Here is a 12,215-nt window from a genome sequence, read left to right as displayed (position 1 = left end):
AGAATTTATAAATATTTTGATTAGTATTGAATCACGTAAACACCACACGTGAATCACGTTTAAAATACATTTTTGGTGAAAAGGATGAAGATGAAAGAGGGAGGAGATGCTGGATGACAGGATTTTGTTTGAATAAGAAAAGAATGTCTGAAATCCAATTTTTATATTTTCAGACTGAAGCTGTACTGCAAGACTCAAACAGTCAAATGAAACTGTATAAACATACAGGGACAGCTTTGTTGATTATGATAAGATGGGAGTGTTCTAGTTCTAGTCTTGTTTTGGTCACTGTCTCTCTATAGAGTATAGTTTGTTTTTCATGATGCTCAGAGGGCCAATGTGAAGTTAAGTGTTGTTTACTGATGTATAGACCTTAAGCGCCATTGTAGAAAAAACAAGCGCGCAGCCATCTTTAGAATTTTGTATTTTAACTTCTGTTTTCGCGGTAGCTCTGTATATGGCATTGCTGTCAGAGTAATTATCTGCTGAAATGTATTTACTTATTGTAGAGTTAACGAAAGTTATCATGAGCATTGTAATGTTTGAAGCGGATGTCATAACAAATGTCAGTAGACTGGAAAGATTTTAAAATGAGGGGTTCATTCATAAATCCATGAGATCTTACCTTCATGCTGTGGAGATACAAACCGGAAGACAAGCTGAAAAGTGCTTAAAAGGGGCGGAGACACATGAGGTTTATTGAACAGCTGAAAGGTAATCAAATCGTTTCTTTTCCTGAACAGTACGATAGGCTTTTGTTTTTACTGAGCATGAATCGAGCACCATGGTTTGTTTTTCAACTCCCCCGATCCTTTCTATTTATGGAAGGGAATCTTCAAAGATAGCAATTTTTGAGGAGATCAAGAAAAACAGGGTGATATTACACAGTTCCGGCCTCTGCAGTAGAAACAGTTTGAGGCATTTCCTCCCTTTCCATGTGACTCTGGAAAGGCTTGTCAGAGCATCTACGATGCCGGGCTGAATTTGTATCACGTGTCCCTCACACTTGTGTAAGTTCATGCTCCCTACGTACCCAAACTTTGATAAAAAACAGGAACAATGTCACCCCGACCCAATGAACCAAACACACTTCAGAGCCTCAGCTGAGTCAATAGAAGGCCCCTCATATTTTATAATGACACTTAAAGCTGTTTATGTGAACTAAGTCCCAATTTGAGTCTGGTCCTAAGGCCCACAATTCCTTGCCGAACACCTGTGGCACAGCACAGCGGGACTGGGGCAGGAAACAGGTGGCAAACACAGTCTTGCATCATTTTGTCCATTCTCACGGTGGAGCGCAGCAGGATTGTGCTCGCACCATAAACATAATCACATGGCTTAATTTATTACGCAGTTTTTTTCTCTCTCTCCAAAACATGTCTTAGTCTGGCACATGGTGTACACAAATGGTTTTCAAGCTTTTTCTCTGAGGTCCCATTTTTTATGTTTCCAACACATTTAAAAAATATTCAGCCTTCGTTTTATGTAAATATCTACTCATAATATTTAATGGAGTGTAGTGGAACACTTTGCATATTGGATTTCTGTGGACTGAAGGCCAGAAGGTGATATGCTGATCAGTTATATGGAAACTATATTGACTTCAAAAGACGATTTTTCTATTCAATGTTTTACTTATCTGCCACAATAATGGATTGTGTTATCTTTCTGTGGGGGTTTTCCCATCAAATTTTAATTTTAATAATTTTTTGGCATAATTTAATATTTGGCATAAATGTTCAGTTTTGGTCAAATATTTTGTTGTAGGTTGCTATACATTGTTTATTCATATTTGAGCCATATTTAAAGGTATAGTTCACCCAAAAATGAAAATTCTGTCATCAATTACTCATGTTGTTCCAAACCCGTAAGACCTTCGTTCATCTTCGGAACACAAATGAAGATATTTTTGATGAAATCTGAAAGATTTTTGTCCCTCCGTTGACAACGCAACTACCACTTTGATGCTAAAAAAAAAAAAAAAAATCCATATTATTGGATGATCCAATCGGAGTGATTTGGTCCAAATTTTCTGAAGGGACTCAATCACTTTACATGACGAGCAGATTGAATTAAGGCTTTTATTAATATTATTTTATTCATTAAAATATGTTGCTGTGAACTGTTTATTCATATTTTAGCAAATCAAAAGACATCTTAGGCTCTTTGCACGTTTGTCATCGCCTGTAAATTCACATCTAAATGTATAAATTCATGGAATAAATCAGACATTTATTTGGCTCTAAATATCTTTGAGAGTATCTGTGGACAACCAGAGTTGACTATGAATTCAGAGCTTGTTAAATTAACAGCCCGTTTAATTTGTAAGAACATTAGACCTGTTAACGGTGGTGTCCAGTAACATGTAAAATGTTTTGGCTGTGTAAGTTTTCAGGAGCTGTGTGTGGTCTGTTTGAAAACGTCTTTCAGGCGGGCACAGCTTTGCCAAAAACAGCATTCACAGAAGCATTTACGTGGGTCATTGTTAGATAGTAGGACGCCAGCCAGAGTTCTCTGAGTGAGTCCATAACAAAGAGCTAACAGAACTCTTCACAGTCGCAATTGATAAAGAACCTTAAAAGATAAGTATGAGACATAAAGAGACACCATGCATTCAACACACTGTTCCAAAGCATACTGTCTTGATGTCAGCTGCCTCCTTAAAGGGATAGTTCACCCAAAAATGAAAATTAGCCCATGATTTACTCACCCTCAAGCCATCCAAGGTGTACAGTGTATGACATTCTTCTTTCAGACAAATACAATCAGAGTTATATAAAAAAATGTCCTGGCTCTTCCAGGTTTTATAATGGCAGTGAATGGCTGTTTCTGTTTTGAAGTCCATCAAAGTTCATCCATCCATGATAAAAGTGATCCACACAGCTCTGGGGGGTTAATAAAGGCCTTCTGAAGTGAAGCGATGCGTTTGTAAGAAAAATATCCATATTTAAAACTTTATCGACTAAAATAACTAGCTTGCGGCAGACGGCCATACATCACACCCTAACCATAACCCATTTACCATGAAAGAGTAACATTTGACCTTGACGTACAATGTAATGACGAACGGGGAAAGGGCAGAGGATAGAGCAAAACAAAACACCAGTCACAAATTTTTCAAGAGAAATGTCGGAGGAGCTTGAGTTTTTTGCCCAGCCCTGTTTGTTTGAACCGCGAGAGGCGTCAAAGCTTACGCTACTCCTACGTCCTACGTCATACAGCGTCAAATGTTACTCTTTTGGCGTAAGTTGACTTGTGGAGGCCGTCTGCCGGAAGCTAGTCATTTTAGTCGATAAAGTTTTAAATTTGAATATTTTTCTTACATGAACGCATCGCTTCGCTTCAGAAGGCCTTTATTAACCCCCCAGAGCCGTGTGGAGCACTTTTATCATGGATGGATGTGCTTTGACGGACTTCAAAACATAAACGGCCGATCACTGCCATTATAAATCTTGGAAGGGCCAGGGCATTTTTATATAACTCCGATTGTATTCGTCTGAAAGAAGAATGTCATATACACCTATGATGACTTGAGGGTGAGTAAATCATGGGCTAATTTTCATTTTTGGGTGAACTATGCCTTTAAGTAGCATCCAAGCTGAAATGGAACCTCTTTTTGAACATAGGTCATAGGCAACAACTATGCATCATACAAGTAGCGCTGCTCACACATTTTCTCAAATCAAAACTGATTTCAAGCATGTTTCTATGCTAACAGTGTGATACTTATCGTGCATAAAGTACAAATGCTGGGTAAAATAGTCCATTTTTAATAGCAATAAGTTAAAATATGATTTGATTTTTAATCATGATTTCTCTCACGTTGTCAATCATCTTTGATTTCGCTTTGCTGTACTTTCTGGATTTGCATTCTCCGTGAAGAATACATGCTGCTCACTGCAAACTGTTTTTGCTGCTTGCACGTTTTACGACACTTTTAAAGTGAAATGTGTAGTGAGTGGCACTACTGGCATGTTCAGTTTTATCCTTTACCTTGTGAAAAGGTAAGAAAGTTGTTGCTGTTTTACTGCCACTAGTGCTTATTTTAGCTGGAAACAGTCAATTGTAGGTATGTTTCTTGCAAAAAAAAAAAAAAAGTGTAGACACCTGTATTTACAATGACTTCAGCCAAAAGTAGGCTTCTTGGAAGGCATAATAAAGCAGTTTAGTGCCAACCCTTTTGACCAGTCTTCGCATCCTGAGTGCTTGTGATGACTTCAAATGCTGTCTATGGAGGCAGCTCACTAGCTTTTTGGATCACAGCCAGAGGACACATCTGCTAGTAAGAGCCCTGGGAAATGCCTACTGCCCAGAAGTGACATCAGCTTGTTTGCTTTTAACTTGAGGAAGACACCTCAGAGTCGTCTGTAATATCTCAAGACCGCTGTAATTATCCAGACAGCAACTTTAATCAATGACCCTACAGGACTGTACCGGCCACTGCTGAAATCACTAGATATACACAATGACTTTCACAAGCACTTAACTGGCCCTCGCATCCTGTTCAGGTCGTAGCTCTCTCCCGATGGCTGCGGGCTTTTACATGCTCCGTTTGTAATGCTGAAAATATTCAGAGGGGTAATTTTTTTTTCTGTTTTCCGTTTATAGTTCTTCGGTTTCCTGAGATTTTTGACTTTTTGCTCTAGATACTTTGAGATATTTTAATTAGGTGGTATTATATTACTCTTACTGCACAACATATGTGGCAGAGCGATATGGGTCATAACCATTTTATGTTGGGGATTGATGTTATTTAGAGAAAAAATTGGTGACTTGGTGTTCATGAGTTATTTCCAATTTCTAATTCTGTTACATTCCTTTATCCCATAACATTTTAAGTTCAACGCTTAAAGATGCTTCAGTGCTTCAATAGATGAAAAGTAGTAGGTCCATTCAATGCAAGTGTAGCCTAGCTGACCAAAACTTCAATGTTCTGAAAAGCGCATAAGGACAGCCTAAAAGTAATCCATATGATATGGGATTGGGATTTATAATGTTACAAATGTATCATGGTTTCCACAATAAATATTAAGCATCATAATAAATGTTTATAAGCAGCAAATCAGCATATTATAATGATTTCTGAAAGGACATGAAACATCTGTCCCCTATAGTGTCTTCAGGGATCGTTCACACAGGACACGTTGATACATTTGACGCCAGCTAAATGTATCACAGACACATTTGATATGCAGAACCAAAGCCTAAAATCTAATCCAAGATGAAATCCTTAAAATTTTTCCTTTACTGTCTTACATGCACTGGTATTTCAATAGTAAACCAAATTAAATAAAGAGTCACTGCTCAATTTGTCCAAATAAAATTCCCAAAGCATCATTATGCGTTGTTAAGGTTGAGGGATAAATATTTTGATTATGAATTACCTGTATATGCGTGTTGTTTTCTTTTTCTTGTCATCTAAATCTCAAAGAAAGGTCAAAAACTCCTCCCACGTCCAGTACTGTGAAAATATTATTTTTTCTTGGCTCTGCTTTGATGTTGTAAGTAATTAGTGGTTTATCATTAGTAACATATTAAGCAGACATGCTCTTGACATTTTATTCAGAGGACCAACATCAGCTTATTGGAATGTGGATTACCACGGCTGGCCCAATTTCTGATGTTGACCGTTACGTTACCATGGTGAGGAAGGGAAGACCAACAACAGTGCTATACATACAGCAGTTTTATCATAATAGTTGGATGATGATAGTTAAGATGCAATTATATAGATGTACCTTTTTGCAAGTATCATAGAATAAGAGTATGAATCATGGATACATACTCAAACACTCAAACGTTTGGAATAAAAAGCACTAAATCAGCATATTTGAATTGATTCTGAAGGATCATGTGAAACTGAACAAAATTCAGCTTTGCATCACAGGAATAAATTACATTTTAAAATATATTCAAATAGAAAACAGTTATTTTAAGTATATTTTACAATATTACTGTTTATATTTTATATATATTCTGTGTATATTTGATCAAATAAATGTAGCCTTGGTGAGCATAAGAGACTTGTAGTGTACTGTAGTGTAGTGTTACATACTTTAACATCAGGGGCGTCGCTAGACACCTTTTACTGGGGCACGTGCCCCAGTATAAATCTGCTGTGCCCCAGTAAATCTGAAGTTTGAGTTTAACAATTTATTGTATTCGTCAGTGTATTTAATATGAATTATATTGTAGGGTAATAGAAATTCTCTATTTGCAACGCAGTAATAAAACAATCAACGCTTGTAAAAGCGACGCAGTTTAACCGAAAACAGAAACTGAACCGCGCGACAGAAATCCATGTCCGCGAGCGTCTGTTTCCAAGCAACTGCAGTGCAGCGCGCACATATTTGAACACACTGAAGTCCGGTCAGGTGTTGGCACGCTATTATAGGCTATGAAAACATTACGAAACAAAAGTTTGTAGATAATACAAATAATCTTATTTTTATTCATTATTGGCTTCTGTAGATGGACATCAGACTTTTTTTTTTTGTACGAAGCAGGGACAGGGAAGCAGAAAGGAGAGATGATTAGTTTGAGGTAAGACTTGATAAACAATTTACATCATCAGACATCAGATGCAAAAGCATCAAGCCTCAGAAAAACCCATATGAAAAACCTCTGCCAAGAAATGGAATTGCACTTTACTATAGGCAAAAAAAACTGTTATACAGAAAAAGAGTGCACTAGTCTCGCATTAGCCTACAATGAATAATGAGAGCCTACAATGAGAGAAGTGCAACGTGCATTATGGCGGAATAAGTCCCGTATTTTGTTCCGATCAGACTGTAAAAGAAGACGGACGACGCCGTAGCCTACTCTCTCTTCCATTGAAGAAAAGTGACGCCTAAGTCTTTCAGTCTGCGCAGTAGTGAGCGTGAAGTGAGAAACTTAGTTTTGAGAAAGAAAGAAATCATTTTTACCCCCTTGAATTTCTGTTTATATGCATTCTGTTTACATGCATACACACACACACACACACACACACACACACACACACACACACACACACACACACACACACACAGAGACAGTGCTTTAGAAATAGAGTTGAGTTTCTGACTTGCCATTTTTGCATATTCAGTGTGTGTGTGTGTGTGTGTGTAGATCCGTATACATATATGAGCTACAATATATTGTTTCAGAGCAGCTTCACAATAGTAACAAATTAAAAAATCGCCTGAAAAGCAGCTTGGCCAACAAGCCAATAGTGTCAATATTCAGTTAATAGTCACTTCAGTGTTGATTCAGTTCAGTTCAATAACCGTATCAAACATCCTGTATAATATATAGTGTTTTTGGGCACATACATGTACATGTGACAAACTCCCATACACTTCCACTGCACACTGAACAAGCATCATCCTCATTCATTGGATCATTCATTGCAACATTTATCCTTTGTTTAAGAATCTATTATCTGCTTGATAAATAATTTATGCTATGCTGCCCACTAACATTCTTTTAAAGCTATTGTTATCAAATTTTTTGCCTTTCAAACACCTTAAAATACACATATGTAGGTCTGAGAAATCCAAATTTTCTCGGGGGAGCATGCCCCCGAACCCCCCTAGGTTAGCCAACTACCCAGCCTGGTGTTTTTTTTAAAACAAAACACCCCTGCCTGCAGCACTGTATAGCACAGAAAATACACTCGATGTTGTGTTCTGTACTACTGTCTTTGATTGTTTGTGATAACAATGAATCATTCTTTCGGATATCGGTATGCCACGGCCTCCTTAGTTACTTTTGCTATCTCAGACAAAAATGGGGGACCTGTGCCCCAGTAGAGCTTTATGTCTAGCAACGCCCCTGTTTAACATTCACAATCCCTGCACAAATAATTGTCCAAAAAATGTCCAACGTACATTTGACATCCCTAGTTGTGCAAATGACAATCCACATTTGCATATCAACAACTACTCAGTATGCAGCAGCTCACCAATATCAGGCCCACCAAAATAAACAACAGCATGACCTATGACATTTATGTTGATTTTAGCTAGACTTAATAGTCATTTATATGAACTCTTAAAGGTACAGTAGCAAAACTGACCTGTCAGAGAGAGAGAGAGAGTAGAGAATGGTGAATAAACCCAAAATATGAATATTTTTGTGCAAAAACACTGAACTTTTAAGTAGAATTGACTGAAAAAGTTCAACGTGTGTATCCTTTTCTTCCCTACAGGTCATGGAGGAGACAGATACTCAGATTGCGTGGCCTTCCAAGCTAAAGATTGGTGCCAAATCAAAGAAAGGTAAGACCAGGTGTCCCTCATCTGAGACACGCTCTGCTGAAGATGTTGTGTGTTTGTATACACTCGTCTTTTTGTTACTCTCTCATTAGGTATGTGTACATGCTCTATTCACGTGTACTATACATGTCACAATAGGGAAGAAAAGATTATTGCAACTTCTATTTCATACAGACTTTAACATTTACACCCCATTTGATTCAGGTCAAGATCAATCAGATTGATTGAGATGTTTTTATGAAGGATGTTCAATCTGATTGAGCCATCAGTCTGATTATGAATAGATAATGTAACTGTGCCTACTGTTTAGCATTCAAAAGTATTGCTCGTTGCTCTAGTTTCACTGGAATCTTTGTCCTATCAAAGTGCTACATAAACAATGTGGTTACACAACAACATTTTAAAATATCTTCACATAATCATTCCTGGCAGTATCTTGGCCTCGGGGTCAGATGGATCCTTTTAGTAGTATCTCAGCTTTGGCTATTATGATTTAGGCATGATTTTATCGTGAGAAGAGGACAACTTGCACTTCATTTTATCAGTTCTGTTTTGACAATATGTTTGTTGGAATATTATCATATTTACAGTGGATATTCATGAGGAGTTTGCACCGGGCTGCTTCATTTGTTTTGGAATCATCAGAAATGTGATCACTAGTACTGTGTATGAGTCGAGTCAGTTCTTCCTTTGTAGCATTGTACCTATTAAACTTTGGCATGAAACTCGTCCTGAACCACTGCTACAGAATAATAAATGATTTTGCTACAGAAAAATGAATGTGGAAATGAATGATTAAATCATGTGGCTTTTTGAGAAGGAGTGCTCAATTGCTTTTCTAAGTGATCTGACTTATAATTTTTGACTCGTTTGACTTGGAAAAGTAAGCAACCACCCAGAACAACACAGCAACCACAAAGCATTTTTCATCAGAAAATGTAAAAGTCGTATTTGTATTGTTTTCACATCTGAAATAAGTTTTTAGAATGCTCCCTGTCTGATGTCAAAATATTTAGCAGATGTTTTAAAGATGTTTATGGCTTAGAATGTATGTGAATTTGCTCATTTTAATATTTTGCAATATACTGCTTCCCAGCTGGCCATTAGATGTTTAATCAGGCAACAGTGCTAGTCCAACCTCCACCAGCTCCTCGAATGCAGGAGAGTGAGTTGGCGAATCCTCAACATCTCCTGCATCGATGCTTACAATATCCAACTCCTCAGATCTAGATAATTGTAGCACCGGTGCCTCACCCAGGGTGGAAGAAACCACAGTATGTGCTTCCGAACCCTGAGAGAAGGTACTGGATCTTGAGGGCAGAGATAAGGCCAGGCCTGTCTCTATCCCCTCTACTAGATCCATTTGCGATCCTCATGACTTACTGTAGATTGCCAATTTGCCACTGTGTCTCGGCAGCAGCGGGACCCGTGCCATGGGGAATGCAAGAGCCCTCCTTGAAGAGCACCAGGTGGGAGCAGAGTGTCCCTAATGGAAGCTGTTCACAATGTACACAGCCAGCAGTGTTGCTAGATTGGGTTAACGGGTTAAACTACCAAAATGGGTTAAACTACCAAAATAATGTGAGACAGCGTCAATCAACTTAGCGCTAGTTCCCTTGAAAGGGAATTCAGTTTTACCATCACAGGAATAAATTAAATTGTAAAATACACTAAAATAGAAAACACTTATATTAAATTGTGATAATATTTCACAATATTACTGTTTTTACTATATATTTTTTTTTTATCAAATTAATGCAGCCTTTCTGGTGAGACTTTGTTTCAAAAACATAATAAAAAAAAAAGACCAACCACGTTTGTTGGTTTTAAATGTGCTTTACAAATAAACTTGACCTTGACCTTAACCCAAACTTAGTTATTTTTAGAGTACAAAATAAGTATCAAAAAGTACCACAATATTGTCTTTTCGTCTTTTGGATCTGAATACCATTGTTTTGACATACACCATGATGCTACTATGATTTTTTTTGGAATGAACTGAAGTAACTGGTAAACCATGAACTTGCAACTGCAGTTCAATGATATTACTATTTGAACCATCACTGTACCGTGGTAATACCACAACACTTTTTTTTTGTAAGGGTAGAATTCTTTACAAATGCTGCACTCTTTCATAGAGGTCATAGCAACATATTCTTTCTTGCTGGGTTACTTTGCTGAGCATTATGTTTGATACTTGCATATTTTCTAAGCCATAATGTCAATCAAGCGTTTGTTGCGTAATTATACAAGTGTTTCATTTCTCTGTAAAGTTTTAATAGCTTATGGCAACAGTCATGTTCGTGTATTAATGCTGCAATCGAGAGGACGGAATGCAAACAATGACAACAGCTTGGCCATTCCAAACAAACATCAGATCAAGTTTATGTGTGCCGACTATGTGTTTTCAGGGTCACGGCCCAAGTCAAAGGCCATTCACATTCCTGTGCATGGTTTATGTTGGCGAGCGACCGGGGGCATTGCTTGCGCTGACAAAAATGTTACATAATCGTTTGCGGTTATCTGGTGACGGCATGCAGCAAACATCTCAGCTAATTAATGATGGAAAACACATGCAAGGTTCTGACATGTGGACTGCACCAGGCCCGGCTTAGCCCGTGTGGTCTTCAGGGACCTGCTGTTTCCTGCGAGTCTGTCTGCAGCTTATTACAACAGTTAAAAAGTGTTGATCCTGTGCAACAGCTCTGGAACAAAACATGCTCTGGTCAGCTCGATAGCACAGCATGCGATTGAACCAACAGCCTTGACTTTGGGTCCACCTCTGCTGCACGATGAAAGTGATCCACTGGTTGTATGTGATTTTTGAGGAGTGGAGATGTTTGTAGTTTAGGGGATTGAATTAAACAATGTTCTGGCCCTAAACTAATCCACTTTATTTAAATAGCTTTAGGTGTTTTTCAGCATTGTTTCCCAAAGGCTGACTGACTGACTTTTTCCTCAAGAACAGCTACATTGAAACTTCAGGAGTTCCAGGGTGTCTGGATCAGAGTAGTTACTCTGGTCATCAGAGAAGCCTGTGAAAACCGAGGAAACCTAGTTGTTCTACCTGGCAAATGCTTAAGGGTCTGGTTGAGTAGGCGTTAGCGTCACCATGTTCCCTGTAAGATCAAGGATCTGTTCTTGGATTATAACAGCAAATTCAGGGTGAGGGTCACATCAGATTCAGAAAAATCAAGCTGGCATAGTCTTGAGAAAGGAATAACAGGTTGCACTATTTTGGTGGTTCTTTTCGCTATTGCTATGAACATGGTGGTCAAGTTAACCGAGGTAGAGTGCAGGGGTCCCTTGACAAAGTCTGGTGTATGACAGCCCCAGATAAGAGCATTCATGGATGACCTGAAAATTACAACAACATCTGTCCTGTGAAGCGGATGGATTCTCCAAGGCCTGGAGAAACTTATCACTTGAGTTTTAAACCCATTAAGTCAAGATCACTGGTGCTGAAGAAGGGAAAGGTGGTGGATAAATTCCGCTTTTTACTATTTGGAATGACCATTCCCTCTATTACGGAGAAGCCAATTAAGATTTTCGCTCTATGATTCCACACTAATAGACTCTGCTATTATTCACAAGGCCAACAAAGGCTTAGCCAGGTAGGATAGTCAGGCTTGGCTGGCAGATTCCAAGCTTGGATCTACCAGCATTGCTTTCTAACACGAGTCTTGTGGCCTTTGCATATGCAGTGCCATTGTCAACAGGTACATCTCTAGAGAGGAAGATCAGCGGATTTCTCCATAGGTGGTTGGGTTTTACCTGGAGCTTGAGTAGTGGAGATCGTCACCACCTGATTCAGCTGGAAGTTCAAGCAGGTGTGGAAGAGGAACGAGTTAGTAGGGTGGTGGGGCTAAGGCAAGGACGAAATGGGAAGGCTTATCTCAATGCAAGATCACCTGGACAAACATCATGCAGGCAGACAACTTTCATGTCAAGTTCAAT

The 12,215-nt window shown here is 38.5% G+C and overlaps 1 protein-coding gene across 1 annotated transcript in view; it reads left to right on the top strand.

Annotated features, from left to right (window-relative positions):
* Nucleotides 1-12,215, top strand: part of bicc1 (BicC family RNA binding protein 1) — a 92,300-nt gene that overhangs the window by 24,457 nt on the left and 55,628 nt on the right. The window contains exon 3 of the mRNA XM_081392653.1: nt 8,192-8,261. Within this exon, the coding sequence (XP_081248779.1) occupies nt 8,192-8,261 (70 nt within the window). The remainder of the gene's footprint in view (nt 1-8,191; nt 8,262-12,215) is intronic.

The sequence above is a fragment of the Scardinius erythrophthalmus genome (assembly GCF_964197995.2).
Source record: "Scardinius erythrophthalmus genome assembly, chromosome: 18".
NCBI lineage: Eukaryota > Metazoa > Chordata > Actinopteri > Cypriniformes > Leuciscidae > Scardinius > Scardinius erythrophthalmus.
Note: the sequence above shows the minus strand (reverse complement) of the source record. Positions and strands in the feature narration are given on the sequence as shown.